This window comes from Cricetulus griseus, chromosome 3, assembly GCF_003668045.3.
Source record: "Cricetulus griseus strain 17A/GY chromosome 3, alternate assembly CriGri-PICRH-1.0, whole genome shotgun sequence".
In the NCBI taxonomy this organism is placed as follows: Eukaryota; Metazoa; Chordata; class Mammalia; order Rodentia; family Cricetidae; genus Cricetulus; species Cricetulus griseus.
Window position 1 is genome coordinate 193,722,578 of NC_048596.1, and position 25,510 is coordinate 193,748,087.

Here is a 25,510-nt window from a genome sequence, read left to right on the forward strand (position 1 = left end):
TGGGTACCTAGCAAGTTTGAGGCTAGCCTGGGACAAATGAAACCTGGTTTCAAAAGAAAAACAAACAAAAACAAAAAACTACAAATAACTTCTTGGCAAATTTAAGATGCTCAATGGGGACTCAGATTCTGCCAAAGCAGAGATTTGAGTTTTTACTAAGTTTTTTCTTTTTTTGGGGGGGGGGAGATATAGGGTTACACATATGATAGCTGTATGGCTGCTTAAAATGATTGGAAGCATATCAGCTCCTGCTGGCTCCAGCTGAAGAGACCCCTGTACTTTTGGCTCTCAGGAGGAGTGTCATGTGGCCACATTGCCCCAGCACCTCACTTGCTGGCTGACTCCATGTTGTGGAATGTGTGGGGACCCTGATGCCTGAGTCGTGTCACATGGCAAGAAGGCAAGTCACAGAGAGCAGAACCACCTGGGCACGGCCACTAACACAACCCCCTTTCCTTCCAGAGCTTTCTCCTACTTGTCCCACACCATCCCAGATTTCACAGACAACTGCCTGATCAATATCATGAAGTGTGGAGATGACTTCTATGCCACCACAGAGACCAACTACATCAGGAAAATCAACCCCCAGACTCTAGAGACCCTGGAGAAGGTATCACAGGCTTACCATCAGTGTACATTCCTGACAAGGAACCCCACTCACTACCCCCGGGGTGTGGGGTGGGCAAGGTCCCTATGAGGAGCTCACTGGAAGGTCCCCTCTGACGTCATTCAATCCTCAGCTACCCTTGCATGGGGCTTTCTGTTCTGCCTAAGCAGGGACTGCATGGTGTCCATCTCTGTGGCGACACTGGTTCTCGGTGGTTGCTATATTCGGCACAGACATGTGTTATTTAAGTATATTTCAGTTAACCATGAAACACGTGCACAATAGGAGTCCTAAAGATGATTCCACCTACTGACGCTGTAGCCATCTTATCTGGTAAACTCTATGATGTCCCCGAAGTGAAATCTCCTCATGGTGCCTTTCTCATGTGTCCCCACGGGGTTGGAGGGATGACTCAGTAGTTAAAAACTTGTACTGCTCTTACAGATCATCTGAGTTCAGTTCTCAGGTTGGGTGGATCACGACCATTTGTAACTCCAGCTTGACGGGATCAGATGCTCCCTTCGGGCCTGAATGAGTACTGCACTCATATGTATGCATATATGCATGGGGGTGTGTGTGCGCGCGCACACACACACAAATTAAAAAATAAATCTTTAGAACATATCCCCATCCCTAAAAGTGGTACAGACTAAGCAGCTTAAAATAAGAGACCCTACTGTCTTGCACTTACTGAGGCCACAATTCTAAATCCAAGGTGTTGCTAGGGCCAGGCTCTGGCATCTTGTAGGTGAGTATCCTTCCTGTGTTTCCCAGATCCTGGACTTATCACCAATCCTCAATGTTCCTCAGTTCATAGACATATCACTTTAGTCTCCATCTCCATCTCCCTTTGTGTCTGTATGCTCCAATTTCCCATGTTCTATAAGCACACAAGTCACAAGGTCACAGCCTGCTCTCTTATGGTATGACATCATCTTGTGATTACACATCCAATGATGCTGCTGCCAAGTGAGGTCACATTCACAAACACTGAGGTAAGGACTTCCTCCTGTGTGTTTGGAAGACTCATAGCCATAGCTCTAAGGACACACGGGCTCTACCCACAGTGACCTGCAGAGGGAGGCATTACTCAGAGAGCAAGGGCACCGGCAGAGAGAACTGCTTCCTGGGAAGCACTGGGCTAACATTCTCGTGAAAAATCAATAGACCCCGTTTCAGCTTGCTCCGGCTGGCTCTTCAAAGCCACAGTGTTGCCATAAGGCATTTGAACGATCTGCTAAATTGAACACTTTTCTTAAATGTGAAACTGCGTCCAGTTCCGTGTAAACTAGGTGGCAAGGGCCCAACTGATGCATGCTGGGAAATACCGGAAGGACTAGAATCCTCTCTTTAGCTGGTTGTGTTACCTTGAAGAAGGGTAAACCGCTAGTCCCTAGCCATCTCATTGTTCTTCATCTATGGTCCGTTCTGAGCAGGGCTCATAGTACAAGTTGTTAGTAGAATTCATGATTTTTAGTAAATGGTTTTATGACCTCAGTTTCCAGAGTAATATCATGAGAGGCCTGTTGAGCTGCATCTCTGCCTCTGTGGACTCCAACAGGGTTGAATTTAAATGACTTAATAGGATCAGCACAGACCAGTGGCTGGAACTGGCTGGCAGATGACAATCTACCTGCCCTGATATTGCTTGGAGCCTTCTGTCATGCAGCACCCTGTCATTCTGCTGAGGATCCTGACCAGACCAGAATGTGGGACAGTGACCACATGCACTTGTACACACACACACACACACACACACACACACACACACACACACACACACACTTGCGTGCCTGCTCACTAGCTTCCCACAATTGATTAGTTGCAGAAGCACCTCCTAGTGCAAGGTCACATGACACGAGAGTAGACATCCCCTTTTTTGTTTGTTTGTTTGTTTTTTCCAGGCAAGGTTTCTTTGTGTAGCCTTGGCCGCCATAGAATTATCTCTGTAGACCAGGCTGGCCTAGAACTCATGGAGATCTGCCTGCCTCTGCCTCCCAAGTGCTGGGATTAGAGGTGTGCGCCACCACTACCTGGCTAAGACATCTCTTTAAAGGCAAATTGTGCCTTTATTTTCCAATCAGGAAATGTGCAAAAAGATCCACCTTTTTAGACCTAGGCTCAGTCAGGTGTCCATGGGATTCCATCTTCTTCTCTTTCAAAATTGGAGTGGCTGTTGTATTTTACAGGTTGATTACCGGAAGTACGTGGCTGTAAACCTGGCGACCTCACACCCTCATTATGATGAAGCTGGAAATGTCCTTAACATGGGCACATCCATTGTGGACAAAGGAAGGACAAAATATGTAATATTTAAGATCCCTGCCACAGCACCAGGTGGGTCACTCAGGGAACCTAACAAAGCAAAGACAGCTGAGTGGCCCTTGCTGATGAGCCCTGATTTGTGTTTGTGACAACTACTCAGTGCAGAACTCTCCTTCAAAGATTATTCAGATGACCTTAAATTCACTTTTATCATTTAGGCAAAATCCAAAGGTTCTTTTGGGAAGAGCTTAGTTTTCTCCTTTAACACGAAAGGGACATTTCTGGGGTTATTTTGGATAAAGGAAATCCTGTTACTATTTTAACCTCTAATTTATGAATTCACTATTTAATTTATCCACCTACTCCTCCATTTACCTATTTGTTCATCCATCTACCCATTCATGTACTAACCTACACGTTCAATCACCCATCCATCCACGTGTCTATACAACTATCCATTTATCCATCCCTCTATCTATTCATCCATCCATTTATCTACTCATCTGTCACTCAACCATCCATCTACCATCTACTCACCTACCCACTAAACCGTCCATCCACTTATCCATTTATCCACCTATCCTTCCATCTATACAACCACTCATCCACCCACCCACCCATGTACTTGATCATCTAGCTATCTATCCATCGATTTAGCATATTCTAACTTTTTCTCTAGGTATGAGTTAGTCATTCTTTAAAGTATTCTGATAAACTTTTATATGCCAAGATTGTGCCACCCCTCCATCCTGCAGCCAGGCTCCCAGGGCTGTTGGGGTGCTCAACCCTGCTGGGACCTACTCCAGATCCACACCCTGTTCCCGGGGCTTTCTGGACCTCCTCCTCTTAGGGCCGGGTCCTGGAGCAAAGCCCAGGCCAGTGATTGCGTGTTCCTGAGGGGGAAGAGGGTGAGGCTCCCAACCTATGTTTGTCTGGGACCCTCCTGGTTGCCACACCCAGCCGATGAGGCCTTAAAGGGTGTTTGACCCGACCTTCTGGCCTGGGTAACAAGTTTCTATCTGTGACCCTGAAAGTCCCTGTGTTCTCCCTACCCCTATAGTCTGTAGAAAGCTACCAGGCTCTGCCAGAAGCTGGAAGCACAGCTCCCCCCAGGTCAAAGTGTGCCATGATTATTAAGTGAAACTCAAGTTACTTGGGCTGGTGAAGGATGTATAATCCATCCCAGCATCCTGGAGTGTCAGATGGGGGTCTTGTGGGCATTTTTATTTGCTGCCTCATATGACAGGGGACCATGAGGCTCACAAGATTAGGTGGCCTGGTGTTGGTCACCTTCCAGGAGCCCTGACATTTTACAGGAGGCAGTCTCAGCTTCCTGTTGGTTCAGGGGCATTCATGCTCTATATCCCAGACCTGGGCCTTTCATCTCAGTTTTCTCTGTGTTCTACATTGGTGGAGAAAACTAGCCCACAGCCCCACAGCATCGCCTCCCACCAGCCAGCTGTTTACAGTGTGCACAGGTGGCCACAGAGAGGTGGGGACATGGACAGGGAACTCATTATAAATCAGCCCTAGGACTGGGTGGGGAGGCCTTTTAAAGCCCAAGGCTGATTCATGCTTACAAAGGACTCAACACACAGAATACACATACACAGCAATGGCCTTTGGCCTTTGGTGCTGGGAGAACTGCAGTTGTGAACTGTGAACTTGTGAAATGCCGTTAGAACAGCGGGTGGGCATGGACCCTCCCACTTCTGTCCCATGCCTTTTTTTTTTTTCTTTTCTGAGTATATTTCTCTGTAACTATGACTTGCATCACAGACCATTCACCTCATTTGCTCATGTATGAAATGGGCATCTTACAGTCTTGCTTAATTGCCATAATACATGTAAAAGCCCCTCATCATCAGAGGGACGCATGGCCCTATCAGTAGAGTGCTAGCCTTGCAAGCATGAGGATTTGAGGTTGGTGCCCAGAGCCTGTGTAGAAAGCCAGATTACACACACCTGTAATCCTAGCCCTGGAGAGGCAGAGACGAGTAAAGTCCTGGGGCTCACTAGTCTAATGTGTGGACTCTGGGTCCTAGTGAGAACCCCTGTCTGAAAAAGCAAGGAGGACATGCCTGAGAAGCAATGACAGCTCAGATTGTCCACTGGTCTGTGCATGTGCACATACTTGCCTCACTTCTGAGACACAGGGGAGTCTCTCCTCACAACAGTCTGCTGCTGTGTGTTTTGTTATGGGTAGTGTCAGAACTCTGTAGCATACATTGTGTGTGCTGGCTCCCCACAAATCACATGGGCTTAAACCTGGGAAGTTCACACGCCCCTGGGAGGGTTGGTAGAAATGCAGTCTGGGGCCCTGCTCCAGGAACACATTAAATTCTGTGTTTGATTGCCATCCCAAGATTCATATGTACATTCAAATGTGAGAAACATGGCTCTGCAGCAAAGGTCAGCAGTTTCTGTTTCTGCCAAAGGACCATAAGTAATTACTTAAGGTTCTAAGAACCAGCTATCTGGTGTCAGTTGCAGAGTCTAAACTGGCTATTGTCCCTGGAAGCAGAAACAGTCAGTCATCACAGATGGCAGTGTAGCCATGTTCCATGTAAGATTGTATTTGTAAAAGCAGCTGGAGGCTCAGTTGAGTCCCCAGGCTGGAGTAGGGAACCATTGGCTCCTCAGGGCCTCCCTGGGTGAAGTAGTGGTTTTTCAGGATGGAGACCCAGAGTTTGCCATCGCAAATGGGCTCTAATGGGAGTCCTGGCATCTGGTCTTGTGGGCTCCTCATCAAAGTTTCTCCTGAGGACACAGTGGTAGAGTAGGTGAAAGTGCTGTCCTGCTACATTCCCAGGTTTGCTTTTCTCCAGGCACCAAGAAGAAAGGGAAGAGCCTCTTGAAGCATGCAGAAGTATTCTGCTCCATCCCCTCTCGGTCCCTCCTCTCCCCCAGCTACTACCACAGCTTTGGAGTCACAGAGAACTATGTGATATTTCTGGAGCAGCCTTTTAAGTTGGATATCCTCAAGATGGCTACTGCATATGTACGGGGAGTGAGCTGGGCCTCCTGCATGTCATTCCACAGAGAGGACAAGGTGAGCCCTTCCTGTCTATCTACCCCATTCCAGGAGCACTGAGAAGGCTACCCTAAGGGATGCTTATGGAACATTAATTGTTATTTAGTGTCTATGTAGGCAGCTACCACCATCTGGAGAGTTCTGGTGTTGGGATGGGTTCATTAAAGTGGTCCTGAGTTAGGACATCCCTATTTCCAAATGCAGAATGTCCTGGGAACAGGATGCGATCTTGGGCAAACAACACCCCCCGCCGCAAAACATTCTCAGATGCACAGCCACTATGGGATCAAATCCTCATTCATATCTAGGGCCTACACAGCCTCTACCATCCATTGGGAGAGCCCCTCAACACCTCTACTCTCATCATACAATGTTGAGGGGTATAGGAGTATAGTGAGTCTGGGATATCAGTGAGCTTAGCTATCAGGAGAACACTGGGTTCCACATATGGTAAGTGAAGACATCTCCTTCAGAGACGTATGAGTGCTCCATGCATGTGTACATGAGTGTGTACACGTATGTGTCTGCATGAATGGATGCTAAAACGCACATGTGTTTGTACTTAATGTACGTATTTATTTATTTGCTGTTGCTACTTCTGACAAATGTCCAATAATTCTCGGTGTTGTCTATTCAAATAACACACCACTATAGAAAGGCGAATATAAAATCCCTTTCCTGAGCTAGGAATGTCGTTCAGCTGGTAGAGTGCTTGCCTGCCATACACAAAGCCCTGGGTCCAACTCCCAACACTGTATGAATTGGGCATGATGGTGCATGCCTGTAATCTCAGCACTTAGAGGAGGCAGAGACGACAGGAGGATCAGGAGTTCAAGGTCATCCTCAGCTACATGGCGAGTTCAAGGCCAGCCTGGGCTAGGTGAGACCTTGTCTAAAAATTACAATTTTTAAAATCTTCTTTGCCAGCAGACTCCCAGACACCTTCCCCACCTCCTTTCCCTTTCTGCTCCCCATTCCAGAAAAAGTCACACTTAACCATTGACTGTCTACACCGGTGTCTTCTGGACACTCACACCCACTTTCATTTGCAGGTACAAATATGTCAGCTAGTCACCCCCTTCAAGACCCATCGTCTGCCTCCTCAGAAGGAGAACTAGGTAGACGAGGTCCACCACTGCTTAACCTTCTGCAGTTTCTCACACTTCTCAGAATAACATTCAAGGGCTCCATTCACCACTCCTCAGTCCCCTTTCTCCCACTCCCTGCTAAGGGCCTCCATGTCTCCTGTTCCTCCTGGAATAAGATGGCTTCCTCCCTCACTGGTCCAGCTCCTGAAGCCTTCTTTCCTGAATCCACCTGTAGGAAATCACACACTGGCTTCCTCTAGCTCCCACCACTACTGCACTTTTCTTGAGAACACCCTTCATCCTTCATGTAGGTACTGATTCTACGTTTCTGTGGGCTCCACCTCACTCATATATACAGTCCTTTGAAGCAGTGACTTTTTGTCTCTACAGTTCCCAAAGAGCTTCCTGGTACTTAGAAGGGCTTCTCTGTTTGTAGCATGAATGAACAGGATAGAGAAGCCAGCTCAAGTTGAATACACCCTGCAGCCATCTCCAGAGACACTGGGGCTCTCCTATTCCAGGAGCTTGGAGACCTGTAAGCCTGGACTCTGTGGCTTGGGAGAGGCCCTGGGCTAGTGGGTCCCAGGCTCTAGAAGTCAGTTAAGAGTAAACACTTTTATGAAAGATCCAAGTGTCTGACCTTGGTTTGGGGGTCACAGGGAAGACAATGTCTAAACCAATCATCCCAGCGCTGACCTGTCCACACTGACACTCCCCACCCCCATGATGTCACACCCCCTCTGGCCTCTGGGAGAGGGAAGAAAAGAACTAGAAGAAAGAAGCCACCTCCTCCTTCAGGAAGGAAGTTAAGCCAGAACTGCCAGAAGAGAACACACACACACACACACACACACACACACACACACACACACACACACACACACTCAGACAGGGTTGAGGGGGTTCTATCAGACAACTGACCTGTAGAGATAGCTAATTACCACCCAGGGTGATTCAGGCCTGGTAGCACACAGCTAGGCCACCTGGGGCAGATGCACCTCCCTAGCCAGGCCTGGGCCCATTCCACTGCAGCCCTGAGGACAGATGGTGTGGGTATGACTAACAGCCCTGGGAAGTTTGCTCTGCGCTGCTGTGTGCAGGAGAGGGGACCAAAGAGCAGGGCATTAGGAGTTTCAGGACTCCAGCCTCAGATGGTGCCAGCACCTAGCAGGTTCTACCACCACAATTGTTCCCAGGGAGCTTGTCTGTCACTGGAACCACAGCAATGCACTCTTGGCACTCTCCCCAAAGGCTGCCCAGGGACCTTGGTCGCAAAGCTGCCCTCCTGTGGCCTGTATGTCGCAGAAATGCCACAGGGCAGCTCCATTCACTGAAGGCTCTTACCTGCCTACCAGTTTGGCAGGATTTTGTTTTGTTTTAATCTTTACTTATTTACTTGTATATGTATGTGTTTACATGTGTATTCTGCTGTGTGTGTGTGTGTGTGTGTGTGTGTGTGTGTGTGTGTGTGTGTGTGTGTGTGTGACACCTTAGGATACCACCCACCTTGTTTTTTGAAACAGTGTCTCTTACTGGCCTGTGGTTTGCTAATTCAACAGATTATTCAGCCAGAAAGCACCATGGACCCTCCTATCTCTGCACCACTGCCACCCCCACGCACCCACCCACCCCAAGCACTGGGATTATAGGTTCGCACCACCACTCCTGGCTTCTACTTGTGGGTACCAGGGCTCAAACCCAGATCCTCATGCTTGTACAGCAAGCTCTTTACCAACCGAGCCATCTCCCCAGCCCCTTATCTTAATTTTTATGAACAAATACTCATTATATAAAGTAGTGGGTTTATACTGAACCTTCATTCAACTGTATCATGTACTGTGTTCATCCCCTACTCGCCTTCTAATTTCATTCACACACGCATACACAAAATAAATAAATGCAATTGTGAAAAAACCTTCATCTATGTGTGGACAGCTCGACTGATTTCATAATTTGGCCATTGTGAATAGCACTTCCTAGCATTTTGAGTTGGGCACAGAGCTCAGAATGGGGAAAGGGATATTCATATGGCCACAAGCTAGGGCCGTCCTAGGGGTTGTGATGTCATCATGCCAGGTATACCAAAGGATGAGCTGACCACTGGGTGGCTGTCTTTTTTCAGACTTACATTCATATCATCGACCAGAGGACTAAAAAGCCTGTGCCAACCAAGTTCTACACAGACCCCATGGTGGTCTTCCATCATGTCAATGCCTATGAGGAAGATGGCTGTGTTCTGTTTGACGTCATTGCCTATGAGGACAGCAGCCTCTATCAGCTCTTCTACCTGGCCAACCTGAACCAGAACTTTGAGGAGAATTCCAGGATGACCTCAGTGCCCACCCTCAAGAGGTTTGCTGTGCCCCTCCATGTGGACAAGGTAGTGTGTTTTCTGCTTTCTGGACAGCTCTGAACCTGAGCCAAATGTTTCCTTGACACTTGTTGACACTGAATTTCCAAGAGAACTGGGTTTTCTTTTTTTGTTTGTTTGTTTCTTTGGTTTGGCAAAGCAGAGTATGGAACCCAGGGCCTCGCACATAACAGATAAATCCTTTATCACTGAGCAACATATCCCTGCCCCAGCCCTGAACTATTCTTTGGAAAAATTCTTTTCATTGTTTTTCTAAAAGCAGCTATATTCTGTAGAAACTTTAGAACATATAAGTAAGAAATAAGGAAAGTCCTTTTAAGGCTGACTGGGAATGGTAACATAGGCTATGTTGCCAGCACTGAGGAGACTGAGGCCAGCCTTAGCTACTTAGCCAGACCTTGTCTCAAATAAAGGAATAATATTACAGAGCTTCCTACTCGGTTCTGTAGCTGCCTTGCTCCAAATTAACACATGCATGCTATATTAATTATAAAACTGATGGCCGTTAGCTAGGGCTTCTTATTGTTTATCTCTGTCTTAATTACTAACCATTTCTATTAATCTAAGTATTTCCACGTGGTCTTCTTACTGGAGAAGGGTCTGGACTCATTGGTGGTTCACATGGTGACGGCTAAGCATCTCTGCAGAGAAGAGAGCAATTTCCTGTTTGTCCCTGCTTACATCCTGTTTCTGCCCAGCTATGTCACTTCCTACCTGTCTGTACAGACCTCAAGACCTCTATGGTTAGCTAGTGGCAAGCTCCATTCTCTGACCCCAAGACAGGCTTTATTTGTGCAGAAAGATATCACCACAGATCATCATTAAATCCTGATAGATGGTCACTGTGGATGTGTTTCTGTTGACTCCAGTCTCTTTGAATACATATTACATATGTGTATAGATATATACACACACACATACGTGTATATTTTAATTGGATCTTTTGAATGGTTTTACTGAGATATAATCCACACACTGCAAACTTCATCCATTTATTCAGGTCATTGTCCTTTGTTATGGTCAGAGTTGAGCATCTATCCCCATCTTCAGTTTTGAACATTTTTTCACCCTAAGAGAAATCCCCTACCCTTTACCTTTCAGTCATCACCTTCCAGACACTCTCCCTTTACCCCAGGCAACCATGGATCTCCTCCCAGCCTTAAAGGCATCACCCATCCAAACACATTATGTTGGTAGAACCTTACAGCATTCGGCCTGGGACAACTGGCTTCTACTCAACAGTGTCTTCTGCTTCACCCATGTGTTGGTGTGTATCCACACTGCATTTTCTCTCATGGCCAAGTGTGTGCATGCTGTCTTACCTTCCTCTGCCTTTCCTTTCAGTTACAAGCTGAGGCATCTCTCTATGCTCTCATCTTAAATATTCAGATAATGGCCCCAGTCAGGGATCCATCCCCGCCAGCTCGAATGGTTCCCCTGCTGTTGAACTATTGTTCTTAACCCTGTGCATGACCCCCCAGGACAGGAGTCATCCTCAGTCAGGGTGCTGCTGTCACACTCTGAGCAGAAGGAAGCTTCTGGCCTTAGAACTCACTGACTTCATGATATAATTAATTTAAATGGAACCAAATTGAACTCAATTAAAATGCGGCAGCCCCATTTACTAAAGGAGAGCTGTATGCCAGGTGCTTTGCTGTGCATTTTATCCCTTTGTTTACTTTACATCACTTAATGACCAAAACGATGTATGGGAAAGGTTGAAAGCCTCATTTTACAGCTGGAAAAAAAAACTTATAATCAAAGGGATAAAGGACTGTGTCCAAGGCCACAGTGCAAGGTTAGAACCTGGACCTGTCACTAAAGGAGTGTCTGTAACTGCAAAGGGATGGTAATTCAGTTGTTCACACTACAGGCCTTACACCTGGAGAACAGTTCTCCACAACCCAGGGAGCCTTTCCCCACACCCATCTCCAGGGGCAGAAGAGTCAGGATTTGTACCCAGTTTTGTGTGTCTCCAAATTCTGGCTCTTTTCTCTCTCTAACACTTCTCTCTGTGTCTCTGTCATGGCTTGTGCCACATCTCACATCACTCTGCTTTCTCGTCTGAACGTCTTTGTTGTTGTTCCAATCAGCTCACTGACAATTAAGCCCTGTGAAAGGGAATATGTCACTCACCAGGGAAAGCAGCATCGCAGCTGTAATGTGGGAGAGAGTGTACACGTGAGATCTGAGAGTCCAGCAGAGGTCTGTACCTCCAGCTAGGGCTGCATCCTCCCAAGGCCAGACTTTGGAAAATAATTGTAGGGATTGGGGGTTGTCCTAGCTAAGGTTACTATTGCTGTGATGAAACACCAAGACCAAAAGCAACTTGGGGAGGAAAGAGTTTGTTTGGCTTACACTTCCCCATCATAGTCCATCACTGAAGGAAGCCAGGACAGGAACTCAAACAGGGCAGGAAACTGGAGGCAGGAGCTGATGCAGAGGCCATGGAGAGATGCTGCTTACTGGCTTTTTTTAGCCTGCTGTCGTATAGAACCCAGGACCACTTATAGAGCCCAGGGATAGCACCACCCACAATGGGCTGGGCCCTCCCCCACTAATCACTAATTAAGAAAATGCCTTACAGCCAGATCTTATGAAGCCATTTTCTCAATTGAGGTTCCCTCTTTTCAGATAGCTCTAATTTATGCCAAGTTGACATAAAACTAGCCAGGACAGGGGTATTAGTCAGGGGTAGAAAGAATGCTTAGCACAGTAAGACTCTGGGTTTGATTTCTGATATAACATTAGACAAGAAAAAAAAAGAGCCAAACAGCTAGGCATGGTGGCATATGCCTACAACCCCAGCACTCAGGAGGTTAAGGCAGGAGGATTGCAAGGTCAACCCTAGGTTGGTAGGCTACATGGTGAGACCTTCTTAATTTTTTTGTTTTGTTTTAACTGGAAAAAAGGGAAAGCATCAGGCAAGCAGAACTCATGGTGCTGGTCTGTAATCCCAACTACCCAGGAGGCTGAAGCAGGAAAATTTAAAGTTTTAAGGCCAGCCTGGGCAACCCAATGACACCCTGTCTCAAAACAAAAACAAATCTAAAAACCAGGACAGGGTTTAGTATCATTTAATGATAGTATGCATGCCTAGCAAACATGAGGCCCTAGATTCAATTGTTTCACAGTTCTACTAAACATGGAGGGGGGCACTTAAAAGTATCAGAAAGCATTAGCTTTCCACTATTATGATAAGGGCTATTTGAGTGACCAATGGCACCCCATGAAGTCACCCTAGCCCTGGCCTCGGTACCCCTTGTACTGGGAAAGCCCCACAATGCCACACTGAGAGCTGTCTTCTGGTCCAGGGAGAACAGGGTGTCACAGAGCACACAGAGCATGAGTCACAATGCTGAACTCAGCCCAGGGCTGATGCCAGAAGAGGGACATGTTCCCTCCCTGCCCCCACCTAAGGTTTTACACCCTTTGATCACAGGGGGAAGATGGCTACTTCCTCAGAACCAAGCTCGAATGGTTTGTGTGTGCGTCTTTAAAAGCCACTTTGTAGCCACCAAGTGCTTTGAAATCAGCCAAGAAGAGCAAACCCTTGGATGGGTGGCTCTGGCCACGCAGCTTAATTGCTTTTTATTGTCCCTTAAAGATGGCTTCTTTGCTTTCAAGTCACTCAGCTGCCTGGATATACAAATAGGAAAGTTGGGTAGGTGGACACAGCCACACACACCCTGCTCCAAGGGCCTGGCTCCATCCTAACCTCAGGTTAGGAAAGTTGTCCCTTCTCAAATGCCCTCTACTCAGGGGCCTTTTCCCATCAATGTCTCCTCTGCCTGCCCCACTGGCCTATTCTGGAGTCCTGCCTACTCTCCCCAATTGCAGTTTGGAGTCCTCTGCCACACTTTCCCAGCCCACATTCAGGACAGTGTCAGCTGAACCTCCCTGATACTGTACCAGTGGACTCGGGAATCCTGAGTGATTGGAATAAGTGCTAAAGAGGCTCCCTGGGCCTAGAGAGCTCTTCATCCTTCAGGTCTTTGTGCCATCACCCCCTCAAGGGTGTATGTACACTGTGGCACCGCCCCCCTAGAGTGACACTCAACTCCAGCATGGCAAGCTTGTCTGATCCACTCTTGTTGCTGAAGTACAGGCTCCTAGAGGGCAGGGACTCTGTCTTACAGCAGGTCATCCTTGTATTTAAAAACTCTTAGACATGGGGAATGAATGAATGAATGGAAAACATGAAGCAAATCTCTAAGAGAGCACAGTTCTCCTGTAAGCATTCATAGCATTTCCCAGTGGGCAGAGCTTTACACCCAGAGCAGATAATGGGAGTTGATACTCAGAGGTCTAGGACCTCCTGGTCACCCCTGATGCTCAGACCAGCTGAGGTCAAAGGAAGGCAGTGTAGAAGATGCCCCCCCCAACACCAGCTGTTTATGTAGGGCTGCAGGCACCTGAGGTGGGGCTCTTCAGGGGAGGAGGAGTGGCAGGGAGGAACCTAGGCATGTCCAGACAGCGGGGCAGCTGCCATGCCTTCATCCTAAAGGGCGCCACAACATGTTAGAAATAGGTTTGTGAGCATTCTCTGCCATGGGTCAGGGGTTGTCACTGGAGGAGGCATGCTAGAGCTACACGCGATGGCTTCAGATCCTGGACCAGCAAATTTGGACTTTGTCTCCAAAGGCAGATTTGAATATATGAGGATAAGACAAAGTAATATCCATGGAGGGTATGCTGAGTGCTGGGCCCTGTGGCAAATGGCTTTTCTGATCTGAGACTTCTCTGAGATTGTCACTGTAGAGGCCTCAATCTGTCCTCTCTGTCTCCAGCATGGCCCCTTCTCCATGAGATGAAAAGTTGTAAGGGCCAAGGCGTCTACCAAGAAAGGCATCACCCCATGACACCTACCCATGCTTTGGATAACTGGGGTACCAACCAGTTTGAGAGACTGCCTCTGTGCACCTAAGAGCAGACTGTGTGAGTGTCTGGTAGAACTAGCTGGGGCTTAGGGTTCCGGGTGGGGCATCTGTGTAGGTTCAGGCAAAGCCTAGAGAGAGAAGCTCTCAGTGGGTCATTTCATCTGGCTGAGAACTAAGGGGTCCTAGACGTCTCAATTCATACTTCTTCCATGGAAGCCTATGAGACAGAACCTGCTATGCTGCTGGAATGTTCTTCCTGTCCATCGCAGTAGCTACCAACCACCAGTATGGTAGTAGAGCATGGGAGATGTGGCTAGCATTAGGGACTGTGGGATTTTCAACCTTGTTTTACCTTATTTGAAAGTCTCAGTCGCCACGTGTGGCTCTTCTCTGCATCATTTCCTTCTCCCGGTCTCAGCTTCCTTTGCTGTAGACTGAGGGATTTGAACTGGGCCAATCTTTAAAGACACCTGCAATCCAACAACAAAAATGCAACAAACTTTCTCTTCTTTTCAGAAAAAAAAATAAGAGCTGCTATCATTAAAATAGGTTGGTTTTAGTCCTGGTGTGTTAGAGCAGTTCCCTGTGACAAAGGCCCATGTGTCTGGGTATGAGCGATTTGTTCTTACTTAATCAGTTTGCAGCGTTTGGGCCTAGGGCCTGTGGGCCTCAACTTGGGCTATTGCTCCAGGCCCTGCAAATTTTAAGACCTGTCAACCACTTTGCCAATTCAGATTGCAACCCTCTGAGTTATTCTTTATCCTGGAGTCTACAGTTAAGAGGGAAAGTAGCTTGCCCAACATCAAAGACTCATCATTGGGATTGTGTCAGGATTTGAATTCATGTCTGTAGTTAACTACAATGCCTCTGGCCTGGGACTGGATGCTTGCAAAACAGTAGCTTTCTGAGATCAGGCAGAAACCACTGTGGTTTACCCAGCACCCATTTAAAGACAGGGAAGCCAACCCAGGGCAGTGGAGGGTCTTTTCAAATGCACATAGCAAGTTATGAATTCTGATTCCACCCAGAAGCTGGTATCTCCATGGCAACTGGAGGGGTGGTGTGTGTGCAGATTTATGAGCTCACTGCTTCTCCTCCAGAAGTTCCCTCTGGTGTCAGTATTGAGAGCAACTTGTGGGATTTTGACTGAATTCTGACTGATTTCTTTTCAACACTGAGCAGGGTTGGCTGCTAAAAGCAGCCGAGTCATGTTAGGTTACTGCTGTGTGTGGAAAATTAAAAGTTTATCCCTTAACCAGTCTGACCAGTTTCAGGCTAGAGCTAGAAGAGTCTTTGTAGACCAACTCCCTGTGAGTCAAGGTTGGACATGCCTTGGCCAGGGAGGGGCTGGTGCAGGGTGCTGCTATCACGTGCCTAGCTAGTCATGGGCACAGTGTAAGCTACTACAATGCACCTAGAATGGGGCTACTTGGTTCACAGACTTGGTTTCACTGGATTCTTCAGCCAAACTGCAAAGCATGCATGTTCTTTGTCCCTTGACCACTGAAAGTGGGGAAAAGCTTGTTAAGTCATATATTCACTTCCTGGATGCCGTGTGTCATGCACTGAAGATAATCTCGTCTCTGACATCATGGAGAAAATGATGGGCAACGCTTCATGAATAAAATAATCAGAGCCTGGGACTGCTGCTTCAAGGATGCAGCAGGTTCAGACTAAGTGGTTAGGGAAGAAGATGTGTGAGCTGAGACCTACTGGTTGGGAAAGGGCCCTTCGCCCTGCCTCTGTCCAAAATGCTCTTGCTTCTGGGAGAATCTCAGTGTGAAGCCATGGGCTCAGGTTCTGTCTGTCTCCCTGTGACTTTCGACAAGTCAGTTTCTGTCTTTGGGTCTCAGCTTCTGATTCTAATAATCAAGGGATTGAACTAGATGAATAATCTCTAAGGACCCCTTCTATTCGGCTTCTATGATGTGTCTAACTTTCCCTTTCTCAAAAGAAGAGCTGCTATCATTAAAATAGGTTGTTGTAGGCTGGCGAGATAACTCAGCCTGTAAGGTGCTTGCTATACAAGCATGAGGACCTGGGATCCATCCCCAGTGTCCACGTAAAACACCAGCATGGCATTAAGTGTCTGTAATCCCAGCATTGGAAGTGTAGAGACAACCAGCTCTCTGAAGCTGTCTGGCCAGCCAGTAAAGCTAATTGGTGGATCCCAGGTTCAGTAAGAAACCTGTATCCAAAAAAGGAGGAGGGGGAGGAGGAGGAGGAGGAGGAGGAGGAGGAGGAGGAGGAGGAGGAGGAGAGAAGAAAGAGGTGGAGTCGTCTTTTCCTCCTTCGATGCTCAAGGACCCACCATCATGAATGACACAGCAATGATCTAATGGTCCTGACCAGGAAGTTCATGACTAACCGTTTGCTTCAGAGGAAACACATGGTCACTGATGGCCTCCACTCTGGGACAGCAACTGTCTCAAAGACAGAAATGCAGGAAGAAATAACCACAATGTACGAGACCACACCAGATGTCAACTTTGTACTTGAATTCAGGATCCGCTTTGGTGGTAGCAAGACAACTTTGACACAATGAGTCTTTGGAATATGCAAAGAAGAATGAGCCTAAACACAGACTTGCAGGACTTGGCCTTTGCTAGAAGATGACTTCCAGTGAGCATTGGAAGGAAAGCAGGGACAGAATGAGGTAGAACAGGAGGACTGCAAAGGTCATCGCTGGTGCTGCCAAAAAGCAAAAGTAGTAGAGCTCCTGAAGTGATTTCTTCTATGGTGATGGTTCGGATTTCTAAGGAGAAGACAAATAAACTAAAAACTTGAATGTGAAAAATATAATGAGATGGAATGCAATTAAGGAAGACACCAAAGGCCAACCTCTGCCCCCATACACACTAGACACATATACACTAGACACATACACATGTCCCAATAGGAAAAACAGTTTGTTTTTAATGTTAAAAATGATGTTGAAAAATTGGACAGAGAAGTCATAGTAATTCTCTTTCCGCTGTGCAGTGACTTAGACACAAGTGTGCTCCAAAAATGTCCAATGAAAGCCTCTAGCCAGGCAGTGGTGGCACATGCCTTTAATCCCAGCACTCAGGAGGCAGAGGCAGGTGGATCTCGGTGAGTTTGAGGCCAGCCTGGTCTACAGGTTCATTCTAGGACAACCCAGACTACACAGAGAAACCCTGTCTTGGAAGGAAGGAAGGAAGGAAGGAAGGAAGGAAGGAAGGAAGGAAGGAAGGAAGGAAGGAAGGAAGGAAGGAAGAAAAGGCCCTCTCTAAAGAAATGATTCTTACATGCTGTTCTGATTAACAGTCCAGGATCTCAGACTTGCTCAGAACACAACTCATCATTTTGTACAATGTATCCATTCTATATAAGCTACCCACCTATTAGTCATTCTGCAGTTGTCTCAGTTATCAAGTCAATGCTGTTGGTTGCAACATTTACACAAATTGTTCAGTGTTAAGTGAGTTTCCTGGCATCAAGAAGCACTGGAATGGATCCTCTGAGAGTAAGTACTGTACCAAGACCCACTGTGTCACTGCAAGGATGCCATCATTAACAAAAGCAATCATCTAGGTCCTACTGCAAACCATTTGGCAGATGATGTCACTTAATCTTTGCAATCAGTTGAAGTCGTGCATACTGTTATCTTCATGATACACAGAAGGAAAATGAACCACAGAGAATGTGAACTACTTGCCCAAAGTCTCATGCTTAGCATGTGAAAACTAGGGCAGTCTCTTCCACTACCTGCTCTGTTGTTCATATATGTGAGATTTCTCACAGTCATGTGCCAGCATATGCGGTTGGGTTCAGACCATGTGTGCAATTTGTTCCAAAGCATTTTCTATTACATCCTAAGCAAAGCTGTTACCGTGGACTTCATAAATACCCATCAGAAAATGAAAGTATCTTTCTGCAGGTGAATACCCCAGCATTTAATAAGGGAGAACATACTCTTTGGAGTATATTATTGTTCCCTTAGAGAGATAAAGAGCCTAGATAGGTCCTGACTGCACCACCTGCCATCTGTGTGGCCTTGGCAGAGTCTGTTTCTATTGTCAGTCCTATTATCTTCAAAGTGATGGCTGCATTTTTAGATGTATTTACTTAAAATGTATAGGTGATTTGTCTGCATTTTTTGTCTGTGCACATCTATGTACAGTGCCTCTTGGGGGCCAAGAGAGGGCATCGGATCCCTGGGACTGGAGTTAACAGATATTTGTGAGTGAGCCACCTTGTGGTGCTAGGATTTGAACTCGGATCCTCTGGAAAGCTGGGTCATCTCTCCAGCCCCAATCCCTATTATTATTGTTGTTATCATTATTGGGTTTTTTTTTTTGAGGCAGGGTTTCTCAGTGTAGCTGTCCTGGAACTCATTCTGTAGACTAAGCTGGCCTCAAACTCAGATCCACTTGCCTCTGCCTCCTGAGTGCTGGGATCAAAGGCATGTGCCACCATCACCGGCGATCCTCATTGTTTTTAACTGAGAATAACAGCAAAGAAATAGCTGCTTCCTGTGGTTACTGAAAGGTCAAGCAAGGTGTTATGTTTTGAAGCTCTGTTCAAGAACATAAGGTGAAGCAAGGGTTTGTGGGAATAACTTTTCTTCTTGTTTTTAACTTACTCTTTTCAGAATGCAGAAGTGGGCTCAAATTTAATCAAGCTGGCATCTACAAGAGCAACAGCCCTGAAGGAGAAAGACAGCCATGTCTACTGCCAGCCCGAGGTCCTCTATGAAGGTAGGATACAGCCTTCCTGACAGAGATGCCCAGAACCCCTCTCTGTGATACCTCCCTTCCATGCAGGGACAGGGTAGAGCAGGGAAGGCTCTTGAGGCCAGAGAAAAAGAATTTGGGGATCTTACTTGGATACCTTCTGACACTCTGGTCCTTGGAAGGATGACATGCACAGTTGACGTATGTAAATGGCTGTGATGTATTGCACAGGCATAGTAGGTTCCTGTCTCTCCCTCTGCACTGTCACAGTTCCTACAAAGGGGTGTCATTGGCCCACTGGGCCTAAGAGATACTGAGCTGCACACAGTGTCAAGCCACAAAGCAGGAACCACACCTATGGGCCCATGTTCCTCAGCCCTAATGGCATGTGGGGCTGGTATTCTTTATGGTAGAGTGGTGCTGGCATTGGAGGATGTGCAGAAACCTCCCAGGGTACCAAATAGCTCTCACCCTAAACAGGAGCCAGCCAAAAGCTATCTGGGAATTGCCACTGTCCCACAGGACTGAGTTTCTGTGCTCAGGACATGACAAAAACCTGGTGTAGTGAAATCTGCCTTTCATACTTCCAAGTGTACATTGAAGCTAGGTGTGGTGGTACATGCCCGTAATCCTAGTATCAGGAGGCTGAGACAGGAGGATTGCTGTGAGTAACAGGCTAGCCTGAGCCACATATTCTTTCTCAAAAAACAAACAAACAAACAAAACCAAAGTATATTCCTGCAACACCAGCTCTTGGGAGATGCAGGGAGCAGTTTAAGGTCATCTTCAGCTACATAGTAAGTTAAAGGCCTCCATGGGTTTTAAGAGGTCTTGTCTTCAAACAAACAAAAACCAAAAACAATGACTGGGTAAAAAAAGTAGTAGAAATATTGAAAGTTGTAAGATGGAGTGTCTGCTGGCAGGCAGTCCTGACCTTAGCAATGCTTCTAAACTTTCTCTTTGTGACATAATAAACACAACTCTATTGCCAGCCTTTTACACTTAGCCTTATTAGATGGACATCTTCTATGTTATGAAAATCCTTTCTAAACATCCTTTTTATACATATTATAATAGGATTTACCAATTTTATTTTATTTATTTTAGACAAGGTCTCACTCTATAGGCCAGGCTGGCTTTGAACTTGTGACAATCCTGTTGCCTTAGTATCCCTTAGTGCTTGCACAGTGACTGCACTAATCCAGGTACCAGATTTATTTTATTATGCAATGACACTCCTCCCATTGGTTTCTGAAGTCTCTTATGATACCCATGTGTGCTTACACACACACACACACACACACACACACACACAGTATTTTTAGAGAGCTTTTTAAAAATTACAGCAGTCTCTGATTTAAATCTGCAATTCTCTGATTTCTATCATGGATAATTACAGGCACTTATGCACTTAAAGCCCCCTGGTCTATGGCACCTCACTCTTGAACCTTCCAGCAGGGCCAGCATCATTATCTGAGGTCCCTCCCTACCCGGGACCGCTTTTGATATAATCTGGGTCTGAATTAAGCTCAGGGGTGGTACTTAGGAACTGTTCCTATGGAACAAGGCCCAGTTTGTCCTGAAGAGGGAAGTTCCCCACCCCAGTGATGGGTTTCATCAGTGTCCTGTCCTCTCAAGGCCTAGAGCTCCCTCGGATAAATTATGCTCACAACGGGAAGCCATATCGCTACATATTTGCTGCTGAAGTTCAGTGGAGTCCAATCCCGACCAAGGTACTGACCCCTGCATCCTGGAAGTCCCTGTGCATGCAGACTGGCTTTCTCAGGACCAACTTAATGTCTGCAAAGCAGACTCATCCAGGCTTAAGACTGGGAAAGGGATTCAGGAGGGAGATCACTTGGGATAAATCTAAAGTATGAGTTCTGTGTTCCATCTGCACTGTGAGCCCCAGCTATGTGGCATGCTCTGGTGGGCTCTGAGCACAAAGGAGTTGGCAGGGAGGGCTGCCTCCAGTAGCCAGCTTGCCTTCTCCAGCAGGAAAGTGTCACTGGAATGTGGAAGATTACTTTTGTTCTTCTAAGTAACAATTTGTCAGTATCTGCTATAGTCCGGTGCTGTCCAAAGTGCTGGCCACTTTTCTTTCATATAAACATTTTTATTTGCATTGAAAAGAATGCAGAATAGATGGGATAGCTCAGTGGCTTAGGGGATGTGTTGTCAAGCTTGACAGCCTGAGCTAGATCCCAGGAACCCACATGGCAGAGGGAGAGAACCAACTTCTGTCCTCTGCCACATGTGTGCTGTGGCATGATGCAAGCATGCATGTCCCCTTCCCCCACACACACACACCCATGCACTAACTGTGAAAATGCTAAAGTAAAAATAAGATAATAAATTAAAAATAATTAAAAATGTAAATATCTATGGTACAAAATACTCACAAGCAAAAATTAAGGTTTTTACACACACACACACACACACACACACACACACACACCACTCCAAGCCACTCCCACAAACCCTACACCCTTTAGGAACAGGCCTATGAGAGCTTGTGGGAATTTTTCCTTTTATTTGTTATTTTGCTTTGTTTGTTTGTTTGGATGCTGGGACTCAAACCAGAGCCTCGGGTGTTCTGGGCAGGGGCTCCACCACAGCTCCAGCTGTAGTACAGGATTTTCACTTTCAAAGCAACAAAATAATTGTATCATATTTTAATTAGTGGCATTAAACACCTTAATTATATTATATAAATCATTGTCATATAGTACCAGATACCAGAAAAATTCAGGACTGTGGGGTCTCAGCCTTATGTGGGCCAGGAGACCTGTATTTGATATTGGGGGAGGAAGTTTGGCTCTTCCCTCTCTGCGGCTGTGCTGCTTGGGACAGGTGTCACTTGGAGGTGATGTCACAGTATAGGTTTGAGGACTCACTCTCCCCTCAGTGGCCTTCATGCCCTCCTGCTCCCAGGGAGTCAGCATGCTTGCAGACACAGGATCCCATCTTTCTCTTCTCTGCATACACAGATACTAAAATATGACATTCTCACCAAGTCTTCCTTAAAGTGGGGTGAGGAGTGCTGCTGGCCAGCGGAGCCTCTGTTTGTGCCCACGCCAGGAGCCAAGGATGAGGATGATGGTAAGAGTGGGGGAGGGGAGCCCATGTGACCATACTTATGATCACCCATCAAACAGAGGCACCATCCAGGGACATCCCACAGGCAGGTAGCCTGACGAGGAGTCTAGGTGTGTCAGTGGCAAAACCATGTAAAAACTTCCCAAGACTACACTTGCTTCTGATGTCAAGTGCAAGCTTGAGAGTGCCTTTCCACTGAGTGCTGTAATTCACTAGGACTCCCAGAGCTCATGGACAGTCATTATTCTTAAGGCTATGCCATATCATGGTGAAAGATTATAGACTAAACTTAGCACAGATCTGGAGTGGACACACAGGATGGGGTTCAAGAGAGGCCAGGACAGAGCCCCTAGCCATTCTTTCCCAGTGGATTTGCCCATACTGTTAACCTCTGACAACCAAGCATTTCCAGCCATGGAAGCTTGCCTGAGCCTCCGTATCCAGAGATTTTATCATGGTTCACTCACATGGCATGATTGATACCCTGTGTGGATGACCTCAGTGTTCAGCTTCTCAGAGGCCAAGCAGGGTCCATGTGGTCCTAGGCTCTATCATATCATCACATTGTCAGCTGGGCATGGTGTGTATGCCTGAGATCTCAGTATTTGGGAGGTGGACAGAAGACAATCAGGGGACCTTAGATCCCTGATTGTCTTCAGCTACATAGAGAATTTGACTACTGAGACCCTGTCTCAAAAACAGCAACAACAAGGCAGGTAGGGAGATAGGTAGGTAGGCGATGGGATGGATGGATGAATGGATGGATGGATGATGGATCAATGGATGGATTGATGGATGGATGGATGACAGTGCTAGAATACAATACTTAGCATAGCTCACAGCCTCTGAAAACATTCTCATAGTTAAGAGTGTGACACATGTCAGACCTTCTGTGGGAAGGTTTGAAGCCTCTGCTACACAAAGCCTGTACCTTTCCACTGAATGACACACATTGTCTCAAACATGCAGCCTTAGTTTTAAAATTCATCACAAGGGCTGGTCCCAAATTTCAAATGACCTCTCTTAGAAGCATGTGATATTTTCATAGCACCTGGGAAATGTGGGTTCCCACATAGCCAAATCACCTTATCCCCCTTTGCCTCAAAAATGCCCTGCCCACAGCCCTGGGGATGCTAGGGAGGGTAATAAGCTATGGGTGGGGACACCACCCGGGCCAAGCCAGTGATGGAGCTGCCCACACCTGCAGGGGAGGGCAGGCCGTCCCACTGAGGCTGCCAACTTCTTCCTTCAGGTGGGAGGGAGTGGCTTTCCACCTGCCTTTGGCTTCTTATTGATTGTGGCAGGGGGATCCCATGTCACTGCCATCTCCAAGGCAAGGGACTGTTATCATCCACTCCTACTGAGTCTGGTCCCCTACTTGGCTGGGCAACTACTTCTCACGCCTTCTCTTCATGGGTGTGGAGAGACATTGTCCTCGTTTCATCAAGGGGAGGCTCAGAGTGAAGCAAATTGACCTAAGTCACCTGCCCCATATGCAGAGGTTGGATTTAAATTCAGGCCAATCTGACGTCACCCACATTAGCCTACTGCAACCAAGGTCCTTTGGGAGGAATCTCAGGCACTTGCTAAAAGTTTCCTTAACCCCACTGTACCTTGTGAGTGAGTGCAGAGGATAGAGAACATTCCAATTTATGGGCAAACGTTAGGGTTGCCAATATAACCAGGGGATGAGTTGGATTCATTCCAGTGCCAGCACAAGCAAGGCATGGCAACACGTGGTCTGTAATCCGAGCATTGGAAAGGTGAAGGCAAGGAAATTTGAGTTTAAGGTCAGCCTTGGCTACTGTAAGACCTGTCTCAAAACAAAAACAACAACAGCACAAATATGCAAATGCTTTTGCAGTTCAAGAAGTCCCTGCTCAACTGAGTGGCACATCTTAGGCCAGATGTACTCCCAGAACTGGCTAGGTCTCTCCATACTCAGAGGTTTCAAGCAGTAGAAAAAGAGCCATTCTTCAATACACATGAAAATGAAATAAGTGCTTCCAGAATCCACCCTGCAGATCCTCTCAGCACTCCATGAGGTTGGAGGATGGTGAAGATAATTTCTTCACTGCAGAGGTGAGACTAAGGTTCCGCAAGGCTAAGTGGCTACCCTGGAGTAGTATTCTGATCCAGACCTGGACTTCTCTTCTGCCAACACAGCATGTCATATATCCAATTCCCTCCTGTTTGGGTCGAGAATGAGTTGAAAGAGGACAGAGACACCTCTGAGAAATGCACCCCTCCAGGTGGAGGACACACAAAGCTAGACTTTGAACACCCTTAGGTATTTTTCAGGAGGTGGGGTGGAGCTCATCGGAAGTGCAGCTGCCTAGCCTGAGAGAAGGCCCTGCATTATAGTCTCAGCACTACAAGTGAAAATAAACCAGGTTTTGTTTGTCTTTCTGTAGGAGTCATCTTATCAGCCATCGTCTCTACCCATCCCCAAAAGCTTCCTTTTTTACTCGTTCTGGATGCCAAAAATTTTACAGAGCTGGCCCGTGCCTCTGTCGATGTGGACATGCACCTAGACCTGCATGGCTTGTTTATCCCGGCTGCAGACTGGAGTGCAGAGAAGCAGATCCCTGACAAAACGCAGGAAGATGAAAATTCAGATGCCCCTATCACCCCACAGGCCTGATGGCACGGGGACTGAGCCACAGTAAGAATGACTTTACTGGTGGGACCTGGGGACAGTGATTGTTAACACTGTCAACTTGACAGCATCTAGGATCACTTAGGAAACAAACTTCTGGGCCTGTCTGTGAGAGAATTTCTATCCTGGGTTAGCTGGGCAAGGAAGATCCTTGAATGTGTGCAGCACCATCCCAGGAAGTGAGATCTGTCCCGACTGAATAAAAAGGCAAAAGTCAGCTGAGTGCCAGCATTCATCTGCTTCCCGACTGTGGATGCGAGGCGGGCAGCTGCCTCACGCTCCTGACATCATGCCCTCCTCTCCATGATAGGCTGTATCTGGACCTGAGAGCCAAAATAAACCCTCCCTTCCTCATGGTGCCTTAGTAGGGACCTTGTCCCAGCTATGGGAAAGTGAGCGCGCTTGCACTTCTCTCTGGGTGGAGGTGGCCATGCGTTTCATCCTGCTGCCATTTTTTGTGCAAATATCGAAATAATCCACAGAGACAGCTGATTCCATTGTACTCGATCCTTGTGAAAAAAAATCAAGTAATTACCAGTCAGTTCTGGTACATTTAAGAAAGCCCTTTCTTTTCTTATAAAGGCCTCAAGGGGCTGGGAAGGTGGCTCGTTTGGTGAGAATACTGGCTACACAAACATGAGAACCTGAGTTCAGGCCCCTTGCTCCCTCCCATAGTTACCCACATAGAAGCTGGATGTCGCAGGAAGCTCTCTGGGGCTTGATGGCCAGACACACTCAGCAGTAGTGAGGGACCCTGTCTCAGAAAATAATGTGGAACTGGATGGAGGGAAATGCCCAATGTCCACTTCT

At 46.9% G+C, this 25,510-nt stretch overlaps 1 protein-coding gene and 1 pseudogene across 2 annotated transcripts in view; both read left to right on the forward strand.

Annotated features, from left to right (window-relative positions):
• Nucleotides 1-25,087, forward strand: part of Bco1 (beta-carotene oxygenase 1) — a 57,341-nt gene extending 32,254 nt beyond the window's left edge. For both annotated transcript variants that reach the window (XM_035442705.1, XM_027410783.2), the window contains exons 4-11: nucleotides 463-610; nucleotides 2,797-2,944; nucleotides 5,701-5,924; nucleotides 9,117-9,374; nucleotides 18,861-18,966; nucleotides 20,581-20,675; nucleotides 21,933-22,044; nucleotides 24,456-25,087. In XM_035442705.1, coding sequence (XP_035298596.1) covers nucleotides 463-610; nucleotides 2,797-2,944; nucleotides 5,701-5,924; nucleotides 9,117-9,374; nucleotides 18,861-18,966; nucleotides 20,581-20,675; nucleotides 21,933-22,044; nucleotides 24,456-24,685 — 1,321 coding nt within the window. In that variant the 3' untranslated portion in view covers nucleotides 24,686-25,087. The remainder of the gene's footprint in view (nucleotides 1-462; nucleotides 611-2,796; nucleotides 2,945-5,700; nucleotides 5,925-9,116; nucleotides 9,375-18,860; nucleotides 18,967-20,580; nucleotides 20,676-21,932; nucleotides 22,045-24,455) is intronic.
• Nucleotides 16,581-16,956, forward strand: LOC103159240 (annotated as a pseudogene).
• Nucleotides 25,088-25,510: the final 423 nt, after the last annotated feature.